The sequence below is a fragment of the Meriones unguiculatus genome, chromosome 11, assembly GCF_030254825.1.
Source record: "Meriones unguiculatus strain TT.TT164.6M chromosome 11, Bangor_MerUng_6.1, whole genome shotgun sequence".
Classification (NCBI taxonomy): Eukaryota; Metazoa; Chordata; class Mammalia; order Rodentia; family Muridae; genus Meriones; species Meriones unguiculatus.
In genome coordinates, this window is record NC_083359.1 from 4301041 (window position 1) to 4325483 (window position 24443).

Here is a 24443-nt window from a genome sequence, read left to right on the forward strand (position 1 = left end):
CCGTGATGTCACAGTAGGCAGCAAACTATGTTTTAAATTATTCTATGTAATATTATACCGTCTAAATAGAATTAACACATTTGTTTATGTGTTATGTTTTAGTGGGCACTGGCATTGTTCTCACGTTGGAGCCATTATAAATAACAAATAGTGCTATAAACACTTGTACCTTACCTTACTTTATATGTAATATCAAGAAGTTTGTAAACCACTTCAAAATCCTAGTCTAAGTTAGATGCTCACACCTCTGCAATCAGGGCACTCCGGAAGCTTAGGCAGGAGAATCACCTGTTCAAGGCCAGTTTGAGAATCACATCAGACTCTGCCTTCAAACACCAAAGGCTGGGAATGTAGCTCGGTGGTAGGATGCGAGCTTAGCATGTGCCTGGACCTGGATCCAATCTCTACCATAGCAAAACAAACAAACAAACAAACAAACAAACAAACAAGCGGGAGAAAACCCCAAATGAGTCCTAGTCTAGTAGGGTTGTCCAGAAAGCTGTGAGCGCAGGTCTGATTTCTACGTCTCTGCAAGGATTCCTATCCCCGAATGTCTTTAGTGCACAGGCCCTGAGTCAAGCACTTTACACATCTTTATAAGATGTTTTTATTAATGATACTTTATTCCTATCTTTAAGTAAGGACTTTCACTGTCAGAGGTTTAATGATGTACATAATATTTTACAGAAAATGAAATGGTTAAACCAAGCTCTTCAAATATTGCATTGGCAGAGGACAGACTTAGTGTGCCCTGGACCCAGTCCAAGAACACACAAAAACATCACTCTGCCAGTCAATCAAACCAACCAACTAAAATTAGCTTGCTTCTAGAAGATTCTGTCCAGTTACCCGATGCCAAGTTCCTTTCAGCCCGTCTCCTGCCAGCAACCCACACTCAGCTCCATGTCAGTACTTGTCCACCTGAGATATGACTCCCACGAGGGGATGACAGTTCAGGCCTGAACCTCATGCTTGTCTCACAGTCCCCAAAGGAGCATATGCCTTCCCAGGAGCTGCACAAAAATATCACCGCCCTCACCCAGGCATCACGTTCATTCCCCGGCTGTCGGCTGACTTCCCCATCTCCTTATTTTAAACACAATCGAAAAAACCCTTTTCTCCTAATGGCGGTACCGACTGCCCTTGGAAAGCAGCAAGCAAGCAAGTAAGGGACGTCACCCAAAGTTAAAAAAAAAAAAAAAGCTCCATCCAGACATGGTGGCACACACCTGTAATCCCAGCATTCAGGAGGCTGAGACAGGAGAATGGCTAGCTCAATGTCAGCCTGGGCTACCTGGTGAGTTTGAGGCCAGGCTAGGCTACCTAGTGGGACCCTGTCTCAAGTAAACAAAATCCCAAAGGAAACATCTACAAATCAGTCCTCAAACAAACAACCAAAGCAAAATGAAACCAAGCAAAACACACACTACCCAAAACAAAAATCAGCTCAGCACATGCTAAAGCTCTGGTGTGGGAACATTCCCAGGCCAGGCTTCACCACTAGATCAAGGCAGTTCACATCCTCAGTTCTCAGCTCTCTACTTCAGAGCCACACCGAGACAGCATTAGTGGGAGCAGCTGAGAGAAACCACCACCTCTGAAACAGAAACCAGGAGGGAACCTAAAATTTCAGTAAATACGATTCACAGAAAGGCTGTGCTGAGTGGAATAGTTACTCATGAAAGAGAAGGAGCCTATTACCTAACCCTGAGCCCTCCAACAGACTATTTTTAAGAGAGACTTGAGGATGCACCTACAGCCTCCGGTAAGTTCCGACCCCTCAGCTAAGAGCCTCCTCCACGCTTCACGCTCAAGTTCATCCCGGGACGCGGTCTCCTGCGGGATGCTTCTAGGAGCACCTGCCTCTTACCTGGTAGAGCAGTGAGCAGAGGCTACCTGCAGGTGTTCTCAGGTGGCCGCCAGACGCCTGACTTACAGCGAGTGGATCAGAGAGTTTTAAGGTCCTCCGCTCCTTGCCTTCTCACACCCCAAACCCAGCAGCAATAAGAGCTCTAAAGAAAGGCATACCCACAGGGCTCGGCACCCCCTCTCCCCCCCACACCCGGATCTATATATAACACCTCTGAAGTTGTCAGCCTAACGAGCCACTTTCTGGCAGACCCGTTGCCATGACAATGACTGCTAATGAGCCCAGCGCTGTGATTGGCACTGCTTGAAGGCTCCTCCACAAAGGACGTGCCAGCACAGTCTTCCTTCCCCAACCATGTAGCCAGCTGGACATCCAGGAGTAGCCAGGACATGGCTGGGACAGGCTTGCAGCTTTCAGGCCGTAGCAATTAGCTTATTGCTAGCTAGACAATGTCAGGAGTGGCCCCTGCTGTCATTTCTGTACTCAGCAGGGGTCATGGGCAAAGGAACCCTAGGCAGACTGAACCCCGGCTGGTCCAGGTGTGGTCACATCTGGATGTAATCTCAGTACCTGGAAAACTGAGGCAGAAGGACTTTCATGAGTTCAAGGCCAGCCTAGGCTACATCCTGAGACCACTTAAACCAAAATAGACTAGCCGGGCTATTCTTTCTGCTGGACACCTGGTCCTGGTGGGAGGACTCCCACACAGAGCCAGCTACCCATGGTGGCCCCGCCCCCACACCAAAGTCACCAGCTTCAAGTCTGGCCTACAAGAACGCTGGGCATCTTTGTCTCTGTGGTGAAGCCACTGTTCCTCTGGCCCTATCTATCCAAAAGTTGCAAATTGCCTGAGAGAGCAGTGGAGGAAGTAGGGCACACCTAACAGGGGCACAGTGCTTTCTGAGAGTGGTGTTTTCATGGACGTTAGGCTAAGCTCTGGTGGTGTCTTCATGGTCTTCTGAAAGCGAGCAATCCAGAAACGTGGCCAGAAGAAAGGGGCTTACATCCCCACGTAGACAGAGAGACAAACTACAGGCAGGTTCAGGAAGTGGTGGCACACTGCTGTTGTTCACAGTTCAGTTTCAGCAGTGCTCAGGACGTTGAATGAGTGAATGCATGAATGAATGCAAGAATGCAAGAATGAATGAACAAATGCTAGACTCTGAGCTTCAAACAGACTGAGGTGTCCATTTCATCAAGGCTGAGACAGAACTGCACAGTCAAGGCTGCCCTCAGTTACACAGCAAGAGCCTGACTCAAACAATCAAAACCGCAACTACAGAACAAGAGCAGAACAAAATTTTAGCTGGGCATTATAGTACAAACCCATAATCCCAGCCCTCTGGGACAGGGAGGAAGAAGATGCCTGTGTTCAAGGCCAGCCTGAACTGTATGGTGGAACCTCTTTTTCAAAGAGAAACAAAAGAGCCCTCTGAATATGATGGGTTAGAATTTTACATGCAGCCAAGCCTTCTTTTTGGAGGAAAAGTGACGGAACTAAAGTCTTCTACAAACTAGGACTCTCTGAACTTCACTGTTTCCTCTATAGCAAAGCAGAAATTGTCCCTCACTACCCATAAGAGACTATTCCTGGAAACCCCACAGATACTCAAGTCCCCAGAGACTTGATCCCCTTGTCTAACTTTACTCCATAACCCACATGTATATATTATGTATATATATGTTGCATATGTTAATGAACCTCTACACCGGGCAAAACGGTGGGTGCTGCCTGTAACTCCAGGACTTCAGAGGCAGAGGAGTAGGACTCTGAGTCTCCAGGACATCTAGACCTACAGAGGCTATCTCAGGCTATCTCACACAAAAACCTCTGTAAGTATTGCCACAGGTATTTCCTGAGCACATGCCCCTGAAAACAATTGTAAATGTGGAACAGTTACACGTTGTCTGAGTGAGCAGGAGAAACTGATGTGAAGAAAGAGGGAGGCATCATCGTTAAAGGACTTAGGTTGAACGAAACTGATGAAATGTGTCAACAGGGCTGGGCCGTGGCTGAGTGGGTGAGGTGCTCGCTGTGCAAGCATGAGGAAGTGAGTTCAAATCCCTAGAGCGCAAGGAAAAGGCAAGCACAGCTGCTGCAGATCTGTAATTTCAGCACTCAGGGAGACAGGCAGATCCCAGGAGCTGGCTAGCCAGCCAGCCTGGCCAATCAGTGAACGAGACAGACCCTGAAGACAAGATGGAGCAGCAATGGAATAGGGACACCCGGATATCAGCCTCTGGCCTTCGCGTGCACGTGTGCAGGTGAACACACTTGCATGCATATGTGCTTACGCATGAGAATGCCGTGAAGAGGGCCAATGAGATGGCTCAGCCGCTAAATGTGTTAGCCACGAAGCGCGACAACCTAAGGTCGACCCCAGGAACCCCACATAAAAAGTCGGAGGTGGCGTCGTGCACCTGCAATACCAGCATTTCTACAGCAAGGTGGGGGTGGGAGCAGAGACAGAAGAATCGCCTGAAAGCTCGTGGGCAGTGTGTTGGCTAGCTTTAGAGCAACTTGGCACACTTAGAGTAATCTGGGAAAGACTTTCCAGTTGAGAAAATGGCCCCATGAAACTGGCCTAGAGGCCATTCTATTGGGCATTTTCTTGATTCATGAGCCCTGTTTTCGTTATACAGAACATGGTCACAACAACACGACTAAACCAGTTTCCTAGAAAGACTTCTCCTTCCGAAGCATGGTGGTACACACCTGTAACCCTAGCCCTTGGGTGGTTGAGGCAGGAGGATTACAACTGCAAGGCTAGCCAAGCCAGTGGCTAAGCTAAACAGTGCCCTCCTGTCTCCAACAAACACCCCCTCTGCATGCTTGTTTTCTCCTGCAAAGCCCCCAGACACTGCTCAGATGGCTCTGTCCTTCATCCCTTGGTATTGGTGTCTGATGGTCTCTTTCCTAAAGAGAGAAGCTTCCCAACCATAATGTGGGCAGTTAGTTTCTACAGTTAGTTTCTAAGGCCAGGAGTCCACTGGGGTTGGGCAAGCTGGGGCAAAGGGAAAATTCAGCAGGAAGTCAGGGCTCTCCAAACACGTCCTTTGCCACTCCTGTTGCTTCCTGTTTGTGTTGCCACAGGCGCAGCTCAGAGAAGACTGTGAGGCCCTATCCTGGGCTGTGTCTGAGTGAGCCCATATCTTGTAGGCACCTCTGGCCGGTCCCTGTGTGGGAAACAGTCATATGAATGAGGTTCATCTCCAGCCTTCAACAAGAAGCTACCAGGACCATCAGTCATTAGAACTATTGAACCTGCAAGTGGTTCAAGGCCAGTTAATAGGCAATACAAACCCAGAATGACAGACTGCTTCTCTTATCAGAGACGGCTAGTCCTTTCTGCTGCTCACAGCTGCCCAGTGCCACCACACAGGAAAGCTCTAGCAGAATGACCACAGCCCAACTCCACCACTGAAGCAAGAGTTGCTTCTGCCTCTTCCAGAGGTTGGAGCAGGCAGCCGAAGGCACGGGACCCGAGGGAAGGAAGCATCCAGCACATGCTCCTGAAAACAGAGAACTTGCTCTAGTGGTAGGCTTGAACCCTCTCTCCACTGTTGACGTCTTTGCTGGGGGGACCCAGAGGAAGCTTGGCTGCCTGGTCCTATTCGCTCATGTCTCTGTCGGATGCTTCAAAAACAATTTAAACAGGCAAGGCAGTCTGCTCCCAGAAGCCCAGTCCAGCTTCTGCGTTTCAGCCGAGGGAGCCTGTGTGGTTTTATGCACCGTTTTCTATTGATGTAACAAAATACCTTGAGGTGAGGAATTTAAAGGAGAAAGGAAGGGTTATTTGACCCACTGTTTTGGAGGCCAGAGGCTATTGCACACATAGCAGAGAAACAGAGAAGTAAAGGGCAGTATACGGAAGGAATGGAGCTTGTGGGGCATCTCAGCTTCATTGCAATGGTCTTTGGTGAGAACTAAAGGAGACAAGTGTTAATCCCTCCCAAGGACCATGTCCCCACGACCTACCAACCTTCCACCTCTTAACGGTTCCTTCCTCCAACGTGCCCACACACACTATCAGACAGACTCGAAGTTCTGCACAGCTGTCATCAGACTCCCCGGTTCCTAGCCTGTGCGGATGGCGACGCTCTCCTCTATCTTACACCCAGCATAATCAAAATAGGCTCCGCCATTCTAAGTGTCCTCCTCCAGTTGTCCACCCCCATTTGCAGAGGACCAAAGCATTAGCAGAAATCGCAGTGGCCCAGGCCACATAAAGTGTCAATGTTCCAAAAGTTCAATGTGTGTGCTTCCTGTGGCCTTGTATTTATGAAATGACATGGCCATAGTCCTAACGATGAGGGTTTTAGGACCCAGAAGAAATCTTTCATAATAGAGCCCAGAGCCACCACCAAGGACCTTCAAAGGCATTTAAAGGGTCAGCTCAGCTTGTAAAAAGCAGCAACCACATAAACAAGAGCAGCAGAGACCTCCTGCCCAGGAGCATGGGTGTTCACAAATGTTATTTCTATCATGGTTACCTTCAAATTCATTAGGACTCTCATGAGGAAAAGGTTTCAGATCTTTTGATAGCTGTATCTGATGTCTGTCTGCTTCCTCAGCCAGATCTGACCTGGCACTGGTGGGAGGAAACTTCTTTATGTAGAGTGAGGGTATGGCCCAGCACTTCAAGGCCCTGGGTTCAGTTCCCCTCACTGCCCAGAACACGTTAAGAAACTCCCAACAAAACAGTACTTGAGATGCCAATACAGTAAAGCGATGTCGCAAACACTGTACGTGAAACACAAGGCCGACATCCCAGACACAGCAGACTGCGTCTGCTGCCCGGGGTCTGGCACAGAGACTGTTGTGTCGGTTATAATCTCCGCTGTCACTGTTAATGACCAATCAGTGTTGAAAATGTGCTGTTCTGTTGAAACAAAGAGCTGGTCTAGAGCTTTAGTGCTTTTCTTCTTGAGGGCAATGACCTTAAAGTGCATGCTAGATTTTTCTGTCACCAGCCCTATAGGGACTGTTTGCCTGGCACGGCTAAAGCCACCTCTGTGGTTTCTGGTCAAATTTCCCTCTGCCAAAGGAGGTAACAACCTGGGACTAGAGAGCCTCGCCAACACAGTGTTAGGGGAAGAACACCGAGGCACCATACAGAACCCACCCGGTCCTGCCAGCCCTCCTTTACCACTAAATTTACAAGGCTCCAAAATGCCTTTCTGCTGCTGTTTCTGGACTTTTCTCAAGTTGTCATGCCTCTCAAGAAAATCCCATAATCGCATTTACTAAGCACTCTCTTCTGTTGAAGATGGATGTAAGAAGGTCAGAGGTACGTGCAAAAGCTAAAAACTTGATTTCAAAGTAGAAAATAAGGGGGTTGTAGAACCTGGGAAGAGCGTAGGAAAGAGAGGGGTGGCAGGCAATGCTAAGAGGACTCAGGGGTGCAACTGGGAAGAAGGGTGCTTTTTAATGAGCACGGCAGAACAGCCATGGTTGACAGGAATTAATTGAATATTTCAAAACAGCTGACAGAGAGGCTTTTTAACATTGCCCACACAAAGAAATGATATTCAGCTGGCTTGATGGATAGGCCAATCACTCCGATATGATTGTTAACATTGTGCCCCATAAATATGGACAATTATGTGTCAATTACAGAGTGGCTCAGCAGGCAACGGAGGACACCGATCAAGCTTGACAACCTGAGTTCCATCCCTGGGACGCCCCAAGTGGAGAAGCAGAACAGACTTTTTCAAGTTGTCTTATTTTATTTATTTATGTACTTATTTTTGTTTTTCAAGACAGGGTTTCTCTGTCTAGCCTTGGCTGTCCTGGACTTGCTTTGTAGACCAGGCTGGCCTCAAACTCACAGAGATTTGCCTGCCTCTGCCTCCCAAGTGCTGGGATTACAGGCGTTCTGTAATGGCACACGGGATGTGCACTCATATACACTGCAGGCACACAGGCACGTAAGATAAATAAAATGTAATCTGAAATGTATTAAATAGGAGGCTAGAGAGGTGTTCTCATGGCTAACAGCACATACTGCTCTTGTAGAGCCCCCAAACTCAGTTCCCAGCACTCACACCAGGCAGCTCACAACCATCTGTAACTCTAGCTCCAACATCCAACACTGAGGCACTTTGCACTCACCTGTACATAACTACCATCCACCCCCACACACATACACATAATAAAAATATAAAAATAAATAATAGCAAAAATCATTTAAAACACATTAGTAATAATCGTAGCCCAAGAAGTTGCTAAGAAGGAAGACGGCTGAAGTCTGCTGTCTCCACTGGTCACAGGCTCAACATTACATGCAAAGCAGCTGCCTGATGGAGAGCAACTTCAAGGGCAAGGGACTGCCCTGTCCCTGCAGATGCTCTGGGTTCACAAGGAGGCTTCTTCGGGGAGCCAGTGCCGTTTCAACGACAGGCCAACTGTGCCTCATTAGGGAATAAAGGCGGGTGCCAATGCTTGCCAGCTGTGGCTGCCATCCAGCTGGCCTGACTTTGTGGTCACTTCTTGTGGGCCGCAGCAGCCCACAGGCACTGAAAGAAAGCGGAAGTAGCCAGTCTCACCATGGAGACGCATTCTAGTTACTCTGCAGTGCCAACTGCTCGCGCTCACAGCCATTCTGTTCAAAGATGCTGACTCTCCTAATTGGTTCTAAAACACTAGCTCGCAGGGAGATGAAAGCTAACGGGCAGTTTCCAGGGTCAGTAGTGGTGTGATCCCCCCAACTCTGCTTGGTTGTGCTTTTGCATCCTGCTAGAGACACATAAGAACCAGACAGATGGTAACTGCCAAGACCTTACCATAGAACTTCTGGGCACACCACCACCCCCATTACGGCACTGCAAGAGGCACACAGAATGTGAGCAGTGTGTCAGGGGCCATGTCTGAAGCTGCAGCAGCCTTGCTTTGAGATCTTAAGCAACCCGCTTCATCTCTGTTGGGAAGCCTTGATTTCTTCATCTCCCAAATGTGGAAGTTGGACCAGATGGTCTGCGAGGGCTTATTTTGAACAGATATCATCTAATGCTCAGTGACTCTAGATGCTGGTATATCTGTTTTAAGGATGTGCCATTTGTGTAGAAGGGGGAAGAAAAAGTCATATTCATGTATAGACACGTGACTCACAAGCTTGCACCTCTTCTTAAATGCTGCCCATGCCCAGCCTCTTAGGAGTACAACTGTCACCACACTGAGCTCTGTCCTAATAGGCCTGTGTCTGCCCCTTCCTTGTGAAAGCTGCTGTCAAGGACCCGGCTCTGCCTGCCCTGCAATCTGGTTTCTCCCTTGCTGTCCTGGGCTTCTCTCTGTTCCCACCGATGTGACATCCAGGAGTCAGTGTTCATCTGTCCATGCCCTAGGCGGGCTCCAGTAGAACCACCCTGCCTGCCATCTAAGAAATGAGCACATCCAGTTCACCCTTCACATTACACCCCAGACACATTTCAACAGTGTTCCCGCACCCCACATATCCCACACTGCCACAGCTTGCCTTGAGCTCTTCCTGGCTCTCAGCATCGCCATTGGTGTCCATCCTCTCTGCGAATCCACCCCTCCTTCTCAGCTCTCAACCAGACCAGCAGCATCGCCCTAGCATCCCACTGTCTGATCCCGGCCATCCCTCACTTGGTTATAACATGGTCTAGCCTTCCAGCAGTAACTCTCCAAGGGTGGCCCTCTGTACTGGAAGCACAAGTGTCCCCTGGGAGGTAGCTAGAAATGCAGATTCTCAGTCTTGTTCCAGCACTGGATATGTGGGTCAAAGCTGGCCTGGACCATTCAGACACCTGCTCCTCATCACAAAGCCCCCTTATACATATTCTTGAGAAGTCAAGGGTCTCACTTCGTGGACACTCTTGGGTAGCAAGTGCTACCGCCCTCTCTTGGTCCAAGTTCAGGATTCTGGGAAAGAACATTAAAATCAGGGGTGCTCAGTGGCACAGTTACCTGGAGGCTGACTTCATGTAGAGAAAGAGTAGGTTTGCAATATACAGCGGACCTCACCGCTGTGTGACCCTCCGCAGCAGGGGTCTCACGGCATCTGGGCTAGGGGGCAGATCCTGGGAAAGTTGACCTTTAACATCCATGCTCAGAGGTCAGCAGAACAAGGCTTTCTATCCCCATCTCTCAGAAAAGCTCCCACCCCCAAACTGAAAGGAGGCATCAGCCAAGCTGGAAACCAAGTTAGGTATCAGTGGTGCCTAACTACCATCTGGGGAAGCTGAGACTCCCAAAGCCCCCCAGCCCCCTCACCTTCCTGTAATGCAGAAATTTACGGGACTTCCCTAGATCTTGCACCTTAGAACTTTCCCAGTAAATCTGGGGCATGGGGGGTGGGGTGGGGGAGATGCCAGATGGGCAGGAAGAAGCCATGCTTTATAATTAGAAAAAGTTATGAAAAGAATGGTGTAAAAAGTATAAATAAACCCACATCAGCTCTCTTCTCTGTCATGTGCCTCCACATACCTGTCCCAGGTGAGTCCTTCCTCTATAAACACCCGTTCTCCCATCTCACAACTCCTCAGCGTCCGCCCCACCCCTGACCCAATCATTGACGCTTGGCTCACTCCCCCTCTTTCTTCTCCTGTCTTGGGCACATGAGCAGCCAGTGCCTCCTGGCACACGGCCCGTAGACCTTCCGGACTCACCAGGTGGGACGCAAGTCTCACAGGGTTTCAGGGTCTCCTCTCTGCACCACTGAAGGCATTTTCATGGCACACAGAAAGGGCAGGCCAGCCCCTTCTGCAGCAGTGGTTCTTACCATGGGTGGGTAGCTGTTCCTCATGGAGGGGCGCTATGAAAGAGACCCCAGGGCTGGTCTGAAGCCCCGCACTCAGGACCGGACTCTGGGCAACTTGTTCTGCATGGCACCCTTTGGGGAAAGTGAGGCTGAAGCAAGCAGCTGCCCCAGGGCCAGTGCTCTGAGCTCCCTCGGGATGTTTCTGTGGCTTTTCTCATCACTGTCATCACTGTTCTTTCACAAAGAACCCACTACATTGCACAGTTCCTCCCAAATCTGCTCCAGTGCCTGTTGGGAAATCAACAACTCATGCAGGCCTTTCCAGATACAATTTCTAGAGGACTCCCTCTTCCCCCTCTCTCAGCTAAAAGAAAAAAAAATTGGCTGAGGTCACAGCATACAATGGCCAGGCCTGTGTCACTGATGAGATGACTCCCACCCCAAGGCCTGTGAACAAGGGCACCTTTGTCTTCTGTATTTTAGGCAGGGCTCCCTGGGTGCTGAGAGAAGTTTCAGCCAACTTCTTCCCAAACTTAAGTCAGGGCTCTGGCCTGGGCCCCAGCTCCAGCTGTGTGAACCCAAGGCCTGATAAAAGCCAGTAGGAAAAGAATAGAGGATTTCCAGAAAGGACCATTGTGTGAACCTCATCTCTGGCCTTGACCTTCGGTCTACACTGGGTCCAAGAGCAATACTGTATCCACTACCCCAATAGGTTAGGTGGGGACCTGGATGCCCAGTGAGTCTGAGATTTCGTTTAGAAGTTTCTGGAAGTTGGGGAGTCAGCTCAGTGGGGAGAAGGCTTGCTGCACTAGCATGAGAACCTGAGTTTGGATCCCCAGAACTCAAGAAAACCAGATACACACTGAAGAGCAGGTCGATAACCACAGAGGTTCTGGGCAAGATAGAAGACACACAGGAAAGCTGGAAGCTCCTGAAAGCTCAGGCGGGCCAGGTAGCCTGAGGTACAAATGACAAATAAGACATGCCATCTCAGACAAGGTAAAAAGTCAAGGCCTCACACCTGAGCCTGGTAGCCTGAGGGATGAATGACAAACAAGAGATGCCATCTCAGAGAAGGTGAAAGGCAAGGACTCATACATACCTGAGCTGACTTCTACAGGCATACCAGGACGCTCAGATGCCTGTGTTCATGCATGCACACGCACACACACACAGAGAGAGGCAAATCAATAAATAGAGGCCTTCTGGAGCCTTTGTAGATTTAGCACTTAACCCATATTTCTGTGTTAACATTCTGCTACAAACTCTGGGATTTTAGCACTTGATGCTTTTTTTTTTTTCTGTGCTAGGACTCAAACTCAAGACCTTCTGCTTGCTTGACAAGCACTCTACCATGAAGCTGCATTCCCTGACTGGTTCTTTATATAGAACTAAATAAATCGGGTCGTCACCCTGTCATCCAGGGATGGAGTTAGACCAGGGTCTCGGCGCTGCCGCTCTCTGCTCTGAGATCTCAGGCTAGGCAGTGAAACTTCGTATTTGTTTTCAGATGTGAAGTGGAGACCCCCAGGCAGCTTTCTCAGTGGTTGTGGGGAGCGGAGGGGGAAATAAAACAAGCACCCAGTGTATCGAGGATGCTGTGTGCCCGCAGTGGGAGCTGCTATTGCAGTTACTCTCACCAGTAGATGAAAGCGTGAGGGACACGTAGATGAAAGCCCCGGGCACAAGAAAAAGTCTACACTGGACACTGAAAAGCAAAGAAGCCAAGTGAAATGTGAGCACAGGTCATTTTTCCAAAATTATAAAAGTGGCCTGTGAGGAGACAGAAAGATGCTTAACATGATGGAAAATTAGGGAAAAGCAAATCACAACCACCTTGTATCCATTAGGATCGGCTATTTATTTATTTATTTATTTTAAGAACAAGTGTTGGTGAAGATGTAGGGAAGTAGAAAACCTGTGTGTATTTCTGGTGGGACTGTAAAATGGTAGTGTTTTTATGGTAAACAGCTAATTTAAAAAAAAAAAAAAACAAAAAACAAAAAACTTAAACCGAATCTTCATAAGATCCAGTCACCCTACTTCTGGCAACATATCCCAAAGAGCTGAAAGCCAGGTTTTTTGAAGAGATATTTATATGTTTTTATTCATGACAAAAATAGTCCAAGTGTCCATCAATAGAAATAAGTTTGCACAAAAATGTTGTTTAGGGTCTGGGGACCTGAGTTTGGGTTCCCAGCACTCACATGAAAAGCCAGGCATGGTCACATGTGTGTCTGTAACTTTAGCACTAGGGCAGGGAGGAAGGAGGCAGAGGCAGGCAGATCTCTGAAGCCAATCAGAGAGCTCCAGGTGTAAGAAACCATGTCTCAAAAAGGAAGGTGGAGAAAAATTGAAGAAATTGTTAAACACACACACACACACACACACACACACACATGCACGCTTATGGACACACACAAACATGCACACATACATACACAAGTATGCAAAAAATAACAAATACAATAAAGTATTATTCTGTCTTTAACATGGAAGGGACTTTTTGACATAGGCTACAACATTCTGTTTATTTTACCTCATGCTAATTGAATTAAACTCATCAAGATAGATAAGTTCTATGTGACTCCATTTAGATGATATTCTTAGGTCAGCCAAACTCAGGGACAAAAAGGAGAATGGTGGCCTCCAGAGACTGAAGGGTGGAGAGTTGCCTGGTGGCACAGTTTTAATTCTGTAAGATGAAGAGCTTTAGCAGAGAGGTAGGGATTATGGCTGCAAAGCAGCATGAACGCCTTTAACGCCACCAAACTCCACTCTTAGGCATAGTGACAGTGGGAGCTTTTATGTTACATATATCTGCCAACAATTAAAAAAAAAGGTTTGCGAAGAGCTGAGGTGGTTTAACTTAAGGGTCCCTGGGTCACTATACTGTGAGATACACAGGCGCAGAATCTCCAGAGAAGTTATGCCTGTAGGGAAGCCAACCCCAGTCCCTTGGTGAGGGGAGCTAGAAAGTAAGTTGGACAAATAGCTCAACCGTAGCAGGGCTCACTGCAGCCCACCTTCTGTGCAGTCTAGAGAAAGCCGCGACACAGTTGGTACCCAGTCATCGAGTGGCTTTTCTATTATGGTCTGTAGCACAGACAAGAGTGGGTGGCAACAGCCTCTGCTTTAAGCACATCAGCGTTTGGCTTTCCATGTTGATGTGCCTCCTTTCACACGGTCTCTCTTTCGTCTCTCTTTCACCGGCTGGTAGGACTTACCCCTCTCAAGGCTGTGGCTCTGAGAAGTCATGGCTGTCTGATTAACCCTCTCTTTCCTCTGAAATAACGGGGTTCCCATCAGCTGTAGTCGTGATCACTGATCTTTTACTTGGCACTCACTCTGAGCAAGGTGCCCTTGAAGGGATCATATATCAAGAGGGATTCTATTGGTATCTTTGTTCAGTAGAAAACAGCAGCTCTTGAGACACAGCAGAAAGGAGGAGAAGAGGATACTGTGCAGTGCTGTACACCTTGGGGCCAGCAGGAAAAAGGGCCAATATAATAGGGAGGAGGTGCTAAGAGCAGGGGTTGGGTTCAGTTCCTTATGATAAGGAGGCAGGAAGAAGTGAGAAGCAGAGCTGAGGATGGGGGGAGGCCACAGGAGACATGAGATCACCAGAGCTACGAAACAGACCCCTGAGCACAGTGGTACATGCCTGTAATCCCAACACTTGGAGGCTAAGGCAGAAGGGTTGTTTCCAGGCCAGCCTAAGCAGTATAACAAACAATTTCTTGATAGTGATGATGATGATGAGGAGGAGGATAATGATGATGATGATGGATGGCACCCTGAGGACCTGAGTTCAGTCTCTGAGACATAGTCTCAAACACAGAGAGAAAACAGACTCCAAAGGTTGTCTCTTGACTCCCTCAAGTGCCACTGCATATGCCCCTGCCTTTATCACACAAAACAAAACAAACCCAATAAATGTAATTAAAAAAATTAAACAAAGTCAGTGAGAACAACAAAAACACCTGTGGCTGTCAAATGGTTCAAATCAGCCACTAAGAAAAGAGCCTTATCTGGAGGCAGGGCCCCCATGGGCAGCAGTTCGTTGCCTCTCTGGGAAGTATAGGAGAGAGGTTGATGGGGAGCTCAAGCCCTTAACTTTGTGGCACAAATGCACATGTAGGACCAAGGTGCTTCCCTCCTCTTGGAAGTGATTTCCCACCCACTGCTGCTAAAGCAAAACTACATTTGGACCTGCATGGACAACACCTTTTCTGTGTCTTCAGGCTTTGTGGAATCACAATGGCCTTGGAAGCTTCTTGATCTTATAATCGCTAAAAGGGCATGGTTTTAACTATTCAACTAAGAGTTGTCAGCAGTACCATCTTGTCTCTGTGTTACAATGATAAGCAGATATTCACAAGCAACAGCACATCACTGACCATACAGAGTTATGGTTGCACTGCAAATCCAATACGGCTGCCAGCTCCTGGCCAGATATCTCTCTGGGCCACTGTGAACCAGGAAACATGCTCTGACCAGGGCTAAGCAGAATACATTAGTCCTGAAGACTTTATTTTTCAGGATTCCCCTAAGTTAATCTCTCAGGCTCTGAAAGACTCGGGATATCTGAAAGATATCTGGTTATCCGTAACAGGATAATGGATTCTGAGTTTTATCTGGGAAGTCACTCGAGGTATGTTTTATCAATGGTCCTCTTTTCTTAAAGGTTGGCGGGGAGAAATAAAGTAACGGCCTCTCAATTTGGCATCTGTAATCTGGTAGGTGTCTACATTCAGGGCCACAGGCACAAAGAAGAGACAGCAAGGAGCTCATGATTCAAAAGCAAAAGACTGGTGATCATTTCATAGAGCCAGATAAGGCTGACCCGCAAGATATTATTGTTCGTTTCGGTTGAGTTGAAAACTATCAACCAAAACAGTCCACGTGGCTGTGGGCTCTCCTCCTCTGCAGGATGAATCGTGTTGTGTTATAATGATAATTAATAAAGAGGGAACATCTGGCTTTGGTGATGACTCACTTTTCCTAAACGCTTCACAGTCATGAAGGGAGAAAGCAGTCACCCGTGCAGTCTCCAGGGTATAGGGTCTTAGGCACCTCCTCCCTCACACATGGACCCTGTGTCGCATGGATCAATCAACCAGCTAATACATAATGATCCTTTTCCGATGTTACAAATGATGCAGGCCCTATTACAGCAGTGGTGCTGGACTCTTGAAACTCGGAAGGTAAAGATAAGTCACAAATGGGGGGTGGGAAGCAGGGGAGAGAAACAGCTTTCAAGACAGACTGTAGCCATGCCAAAAGGCAAAGTCTGGAGACAATAAGTGCTTTCAGAATCCAGGGAGGGCGGGATCACTGTGGGCCTTGAGGATGAAGGGAGGCTTCTGAGAAGATAAAGAATTTGCCCCACAGCGGGAATAAAAAGGAAGGGTTTAACCCAAGTGCCAGGGACATGATGTAAGAAGCACAAAGCAGCTGAGTATCCAACGAGATGAAGGTAGTGGGAGAAAGTAAAATTAATTCCAAAATCAACTGGGAAAAGTCAGCACTATGAGCTTAGGGGTTCAAGCGATGATAGGAGCCAGTTTAGGAGTGAGGTGTGATGTTGGCTTTAGACCCAAGTTCAAAGTGTCTTTCCAGAACTTAAAGGCTGTCCACCTACAGTGTTCCACATGGGCAGTGGAGATCAGGCTGGCCCTTGACACACGGAGCTAGAGAGTGGCCAAATCCTATAGGTGGATTTGGGATTCCTAAGGAAAGGTGGGGGAGCTGAACGTGAGACAGGGAGAGTAAATCTCAAACCCTTTGAACTCAAACCCTCCTCTCTTCTATCGCTGTGCACTGCTGCCCCTCCTGCTGGTGTGCACCATGCCTCCCCTCCCCAGCTCTTCTTCAAGAACCAGGTCACTATTCCATCTGCCTTTCTCCTCACCCAGGGCCCAGTGTTCAGGGGCTACATGGGGACTGAATGCATTCCATATCTAAGAATGTCTCAGAAATAAAACAAAGAAGGGATTCCAGCAAGTCATAGTAGATTATTCTTGTCTGAGAATACACTCCCTGATACCCAGAGGAGGATGGACTCGAAACCGATTCAAGGCCCAGGAGGGCTAGTAAATCCTGAGCTCAAAGATGAGATACTAAGATGAGCTGTCATTGGACAGAGGAAAAACAAACAAACAAACAAACAAACAAACAAAAAAACCACAGCCATACCCTCCAGGCGTAAGGGTATATAGGCCAGAGGTTAAGGCAACCAAGTTTCTGTAATGCATCCTGTAGAGGTTCTATACATCCACACCATAAAAGATCCCCGATACTGAGTGAACCTAGCAGACGTGGCGTTCAGTTTTGCAAGTCCCCCATCCCTGGCGAGAGGGCCCAGTGGGTGAAGGAGAATGCTGCCGAGCCCGACATCCGGAGTTATGTCCCCACCCCCCAACAGTCATGATCCTAAAGGGTCTCCCAGCTCCGTGTCTCCCAGCTTCAGTCAGGCTTAGCCTGCTGTTACGTCCTGTCACACCCCTGCGCCACGGCAACACTGTGATTAAACAAAGGCAGTGCTGGGCATGGGATCTGGGGCCATGCGCTCTCTCAAGCAAGCACTCTGCCTCTGAGCCACATTCCCAGCCCACGCAGCGTTTTTCAGCTAACTTAGAGCCAACTTAAATTTAGCCTGGGTGTAAGTAATAAGATCCAGGAAATCACGGATACGACTTGTGCTTTTATTTTTTTCTCCCCATTATACGTGAAAATAAATACAACCTAAGAGCTGTCATCGCGATGAGATCTGAAATTACCTTGCGGATCCTCCCTTGTAAACTCAGTACATGTTAGGAAACACTCGGGCTGTGTAGAAAGCAGCCTGGCGCATCTAGGAAATGGTCTTGGGGTGGTTTTTTTGTTTTTTTGTTTTGTTTTTTTTTAAATCTCAGAAAACTGAACCCGAATTCCCTGAAGACGCATAGCTCTGAGTCACTATGGGCAAGTAAAGGGGCAATGAAGAAAGATGCAAGTGAGGCCCGTGGTGAGGGGCGGAAGCTGCTCTGGGAATGCCTGTGGACATGCCGCTGACTCACTAGTAAGTTAGCAAATAGAAGAAAGGAAATAAGGAAACACTTACTCAATCTTGGAAGGAACAAAGACAATCAGAGAAACCACTCAGGAACCACTAGGTCAGCAGAGAGATGGAGAAAGATGTCTTCCAGATCAAGGGTGAGCTGTGGAAGGGAAACAGCATTTGCCACCTGAGTGGAGATGTGGGTTACACCTGCACCAATCCGGGTCTTTCACCCGAGAGACAGGCTTTGCAGTGATCTGAGCCCCAGTTGTCAGCCCGTGGGGCACACCTGTAGCAGGGACCTACCCTTCCCTCTCTACCCACCATCGAAGCCTAGAAGTTCATAGAAAACTGGGGAGCAGGAAGCATAGTGAGGTGGGAGGGGTTTAGGCAGGTTGCTCACCTATTCTGAGAGTCACTGTGTGACTAAGACCCGGACAGGGACAGAGGGGAGTGTGTGTGAAGGCAGCTATGGGTCAGTCACAAGAAAGGGAGACAACCTTCCTGCAATCGGGAAAATGTGCAGAGGTCAATAGGAGTCCATGTTTTCTGCACCGAGGTACAGGCCATCTGACTCGCCCAAGAACAAAAAGAAAGGAGGCTGGGATGGTCAGGGAGGGGACGCCGGGTGAGGGAGCTCAAAGCTTAAAGGAAGAGCACATCTCAGAAAATAATTCAAAAGAAACCCAGGAAGCTGTCAGAAGTCAGGACCTCTGAAAGAGGAACAGAAAGTCAGGATGGAAAAACACAGCTGAGATCAAAGGGATGGCCTGGAGATGGAAAGGGGTGAGTCAGGGCTCACAACAGGAGCCTGCTCACATCCACATCGACGGAGCCCTGGACCAGTGCCAATATCAAACTACGGAATTCAGAACTAGGCGCATTCTTGGGATCTCAGCACTGACGAGGTAAAGGCAGGAGGATTAGGAATCCAGAGTCATCTTCAGCTATGCTGAGTTCAGAAGCTGTGTTCTCTCAAAAAAAAAAAAAAAAAAAAAAAAAAAGAAAAAGAAAAGGAACAAGCAAAAGAATTAGTGGGCCGGGGGCTGTGGCTGTTGGTAGAAACTCTGGCTAGGAAGCACTGTCCTAAGTTTGTACCTCAGCACCACTTACGCCAGGTACGGTGGCACACACCTATAATCCCAGCCCTCAGGAGGGACAGGCATAACAATCATACATTCAGGGTCATCCTTAAATAATTCCAAAATTATACCACGTTGCAATATAAACATATGTATGTGTTGTTGCTTTCAACAACCTGCAGATGGGAGCCTCTCTCCCAAACCGTCGCAAGCACAGCCATACCCGGCATGCTGTGCTAATGACTCATGTTTGACAGAAAGAGGAAGGTTGTCTTAGGCATGTAGGGGAAGACACCCCCACTTAGCCTGCAGGCACTGAGAGATAAATTGACCTCCGGAAGGTGACAGTGGAGAAGTCTCAAGTGTGAGTCCTCTCTTGGCCTGTGTACTGAGCTGTGCTGTGTGGCACGTTTTCCACCTCAGGGATGAAGCCTGCCTGTGCCTTGGCTCTCTACATCCCTCTCTTGACCAATCCATCTCAGAACCAGACCGAGCTAGAGGGAGGAGGCACCTTAATGCTCGCTTGACTTCATCTTGCCATTTTACAGATGGGAAAACCGAGGGCAGGAGACGGAGAATGAACACCAAGCCTCCCCAGTCTCAGTACAGAGCAGAGTCCTCTGGCTGCCCTGAACTTTGACATGAACCATCAAGGCCAGAGACTAGCCTAATAGCAGTAGCCAAAACCCCACTTAGAACCTTAGCACTATTCAGGGAAACGTGACAGTGACAGCCACTTCCCATCTGATTGTGACCAAAGAGCCCTATGGAGGAAGAGGCCCAGGAGGAAACATCTGCGAGCACAGGGCGAAGTCATGAGCCTCCTTGATTTTTCTCTTTGCAAAGCCTCTTCTATTTCCCCTACCCCTAAGATACAAAGCTCTAGCCAAGCAAGAGGGCCTGGAAGATTCCAGGGGCTTCTGGAAAGAACAACCTACAAGAGATTTCCAGCTCAAGGTGTTCACTTGGAGGCAATAGAAACCGCTCGCTCGGCCTCTGTCTGCCCCAAACCCAGCTTCTGCTTTGTAGCCAGTGACAGAAAAAGCACACTACACACCAATCATATCGTGTTAGTCACACAAGCTTGAAAAACCCTATGTGAAAGGTCTCCCCATCCCTGCCCCTAGCACATACAAATGAAAATACAAGCCAGCATGGTGGCCCGTGGTAGACCCAGACCTTGGGAGGCTAAGAGAGGTCATGACTCTGGGGCCAGCCTGGACTACACAGCAAGTCTCCCTACCTTACCACAGTTTGGTGAACATTCAGAGGGCAGAAACTCTGGCAGAAATGAATTCGCTTTGCAATGCTTTCCACCACCTGTTAAGTCTCCGGGTGACCTTTGCAAGCTGCCATCAGCTGAGGAAACAGAGGTTCACTCGATGATGGCGCCCAGGCCTCCCCAACAGGCTGTGTGGGATGCCCCAGAGCAACACTGACCGACCTTCCCGACACTGGCCAGGCTGACCGAAAGAGCAGGAGGAAGGACCCGGGAATCGCGAGCCTGGAATTTTCAGAGGCCCGTCAGCCTGTGAGTCCCACGGGCACACGGACATCCTGGACAGCTGCTGGCTGACCCACTTGATTTTTCCCCTTTGCAAACCCTCTTCCGACTGTTTCCCTACCACTCCACCCAAGCTCTAGCCGGACAAGACAGCTCAGAAGACACAGAGGTTTCCAGCACAGGGCACGCGGAGACTGTTCCGGGACCCTGAACAAGAGCTGCAGACCGTTATGCAAGGCCGTTACGCCACCGTTCCTGAGGTGACCCAGGCATGCCTTCAACCTTTTACTCCAGCCACTTACCTCCCTCAACAGAAGACAGATTGAATAGAGAGACATGGGGGCCTAAGTCCACCGCTCAACACACAGGCACCATTTCCCACCCTTGGATATCGTCAATCGGTTCCCCTGCCTGGATCTTGCATGAGCTCCAATGTGTTTGTTGCCCTTGGGTGTGGCATAAGTGTGTGCTGAGGGCCAGGAAGCTGACACATACTGGCTTATGTGACTCTTACAGAAACCTTAGGGGAATTACTTATTTTCACTTCATAGTGTGGTTTGAACCTGGCTCTGTCTCTAAGCCCAGTTCTGATTGCTCCTGACCCAGGGCTGCCTCTGAGTCCACGTACTGGACCTCCGCTACCTCCCAAGCTAAATGCTCTAGTTTGTAGGGGAAGCCAGGCAGCCCGGCCCCCTCATTATCCATTTGACCCCAGGGAAGGAGTTGCTGATTGCTGGTAGGGAGCCTTGTTAACTGGGGAGAAAGGTACCAGCAGGGGAAAGTGGATTGTTAAGTACATAAGTAACAAAATCACAGCATATGCATTCCCACAACCAAGAACTCTCACCAGAATTGGAATCCAGGGGTGAAACGCCGCCCAGGAGATAGCCACTGAGTGCTGAGTAGCTGCGAGCAGATTTGTCTGGGGTCTGATAGAACTCAAGCCCTCTAGCTGAGAGCTTCTGCTCACTGACCAAAGCAAGAGGCAGAGGCTAGTAGGTTCTCACACAGGAACCCTCTAATCACGGGAGCCTCCTCCCCTCTCCACTGAATTCTGGAAGCCTAGAAAGGCCCTATCTCCTGGGAGGTGTGCCCCACCCTGCTTAGCTTCCCCATCATCGATGCCCTGGTTTAAGTGAGCTGGAATGAGCTTCTTCCTAGCACAGAGAAAGGGTTCCATTCGCATTTGTCTCCAGACACAGACGAGCATGAGAAATGTGTGAGCCTGAATGGGGCTCAGCAGACAGAATACCTGGCTAGCATACACGAAGGCTCCCATAGGCCATCGTCTGAAGCAACCAAACCCCTTAGCCAAGCCAAGGCTCCAGGAAGTGGCCAAGTGACTCTGAAATGGCATCTTGAGTTACCAGCAGGAGATCTGAAATCAACATGTGGCTGGCCTCTGCCCAGATCTGCTGTGCTGGGCAGTGGTGGCGCACACCTTTAATCCCAGCACATGGGAAGGCAGAGGCAGGAGGAACTCTGTGAGTTCAAGGCCAGCCTGGTCACCAGAGGTGATCAGGGACTGGGGCAAATTGGAAACCACACTGGAGAGTCAGCAGCAGCACGCCAGAGCCCTGCTGGACAGCAGGCTGGGTGTAACCGCAGCTTCTCTCTCTCTCTCTCTCTCTCTCTCTCTCTCTTTTGTGAGAGAAGCTGGAACTGAATTTTTGTGTGTGAAAAGTGCTGATTTTAAGATGTTGGTAACCAACTCAAAAGTCTTTAAATGAGACAGTGTTGGGGCAGGGGGACAAAAAATTGCAGTAAAGTCACAAATCTCACTGTTCTGCATTTGATTTTTGCCCACTGGCATGAGCTGTGCCTGCTGGGTTGACCTGTTGGCTCTCTGCACACCCTGTCATTTGAAGGAGGGCTCTTGGTTTTAAAGAGCTGAATGCCACTTCCCCAGGCTGGCAGGCAGCAGATCTGCCCATGATGGCCAATTTTTCTAGCTAGGACCCACTTACAGATCCACTGATCCTAGTGAATCCTAGTGAATGCTAGTTTCTGGGCTATCAGCGGGCCCTTTCCAAGAACTGCTCTTGTGTGTTTACCTTCCTGCCCACACCCATCCTCGCTCTCCAGCCTGGCCTAACCTTTCATCTGTGAGAAGTACAGACACATTTCTTGGGCTGCAGAGACCTTGGAAGATCTGTCCTGTTTGGCTACCCATCAGCTGAAGACAATGTTCAGGGGGGCAGGTGTGCAAGGGTGCCAAAACAGGTTGAGGATATGAGCCTGGCATAGCAGCCTGGGGAAAGGCAGATGCATGGAGAGATGACACAGCCACCGTAATGGCCAGAGATTCACATGAGAAAAAAGAGAAAGCCAGCACGTAAGAGGGTCTAGTGGGAGGGGGTTGAATTGGAGTCTTCCAGGAAGTGTGAGGAATTCGTGTTCTGCAGGCCTCAGGGGCACAAGAGTGAGTGTCCTAAGGCCCAGAGTGACAGTGACAGAGGTGTCCATGGGCTTGGGTCACAGATGTCTTATCTGAGGATGTTATCTGGATCATTCCTGGAGGCCTGGGAACGGCAGGCGTTACTTCATTCTTGCTTGCAGGTCTGAGGGAACAGACAGCTACATTCCTGCTGCCAGACCAGCCACTTCCTAACTGGGTAGACTGGCCCTGTCTGTCCTTCCTCATAGGCTTCTTCAAATGGAGCTGTACCCTGAGCCCACCCAAACCTGCCCTCTTTTTCCCTGGGGGCCAGAGTTTCACTGGACAAGTAATCCGCAGGCATGTTGCAGGGCTGCTTGGTCACCACTCCGCTTGAGGCCAGCAGCTTCTAAACTTTTATTTCTTTTGAAAGTCTGATAAGTGACAAAGACGCATATTTCCCTTCACGGACTGAAAGATACCCTGACCCTTGCTACACGCTGGGACTAGGGCGTTTTGTTTTCCATGCCAGACACTGATTACAATGTGTGACTACAATGGAATGTGTGGCTTGGGACTCAAAGTTCTGGGGACACTGATACCCAGATACAACCTCATTGTACTGAATCCTTTTCTTTAGAGCAAGGTGGGAGGCAGAAACAGGAGAATTCCAGTCTGTGTTACATTTTGGGACACTGTCAGAAAAAAAAGGAGAGAGAGAGAGACAGACAGACAGACAAAAAGAGGGGGAGAGGGAAAGGAGAGAGTGAGTGAGATTGCAGGGTGCAGTAGAATATGCCTATAGTTCTTTCGTATATTAATAGGCTGAGACAGGAAGATCACTTAGGTCCTGGAGTTCAAGACCAGCCTGAGCAAAATAATAAAACCAAATTTCACACAAAACAGTAGGAAGAATGGGGTTGGTGTCTTCAGACCTGTACACCTCTGAAACATTTGCTCATGCCTGATGTTATAGTAGAGGGCATCAAAAGGTGATATCCTAACAATTTAATTGTGCTGTGCGTTGCACCATACTAAAAGAAAAGAAATCCAACAAGTTCTCTAGCTTGGCCAGTGTCCTCCGATGTCAGCTCATGCTCTCCCAGCTCCTGGAGAACAGAGCAGCGGCCTGACACCTGTGGATGCTAAAGACTTGCAAAGCATGTCACGCCCCGACTGCACCTCAAATATGTCCTCTGTGGGATCACTCCTTCTATGACACCGGTCACTGCAAGGCTGTGGGAAGACGTCAGCGTGCTCTGCGTGTCCCTAGGGAAGTGAAGCCGCAGAAAACTGGCAGAATTGTCCCAGGTAGGAAGTCCCGAATCCATATAAATACAAGTTTTCCACACTTAGAACTTCATGCCTTTTCTCAAAGGCTGCCTTCTGGGAGTCATTATATAATCCTGTGCTTGTTACATTTCTCCTGCTCGAACACGGAAAAGCATATCCCTACTCGCATCTCCCTTTTGCAGCTTTTCTGACTGACTCCTGTACCCTCCATTCGCTGCCCTGACCTCCAGCAGGAAATGCACAATGTGACCCTTTCAGAAGGTCCACACGGAGCTCCCGTTTTCCTGCCCTACCTGCTGTGTGACCTCTGCCAGGATATGTCACCTTTCTGTTCTCTCAAACAGGAAAATGATACCAGTTGATTCCCAAAGACTTTTCCAGGCTTCCCCTGACAACTTCATGATGCCATTTGGAGCCTCTACAGAGACTGGCCATATGGTGGAATGAAGAAAAAAAAAATCAAAACCAAACACGAAAGATCCAAATCAGAGAATTGAGGTAAATCCACTGAAACCAGGAACACCTCCATCTCGGGTACCTGTCCTATCTGGG

General features: G+C 48.7%; 1 protein-coding gene across 18 annotated transcripts in view; it reads right to left on the reverse strand.

Moving 5' to 3' along the window:
- Positions 1 to 24443, reverse strand: part of Gas7 (growth arrest specific 7) — a 227857-nt gene that overhangs the window by 90562 nt on the left and 112852 nt on the right. For 2 of the 18 annotated variants that reach the window (XM_060363463.1, XM_060363456.1), the window contains exon 2: positions 17699 to 17795. The exons of 8 other annotated variants lie outside the window; for them this stretch is intronic. Coding sequence is in view for 1 of the 10 variants with exons in the window: in XM_060363454.1 (XP_060219437.1) it covers positions 10615 to 10638 (24 nt within the window). In the remaining 9 variants the exon portion in view is untranslated. Of the gene's footprint in view, positions 1 to 1870; positions 2037 to 10501; positions 10524 to 10614; positions 10756 to 17698; positions 17796 to 20523; positions 20546 to 24443 lie in introns of those variants that run through there. 8 more of the 18 variants (XM_060363469.1, XM_060363460.1, XM_060363461.1 and 5 more) reach the window with 6 other exon arrangements.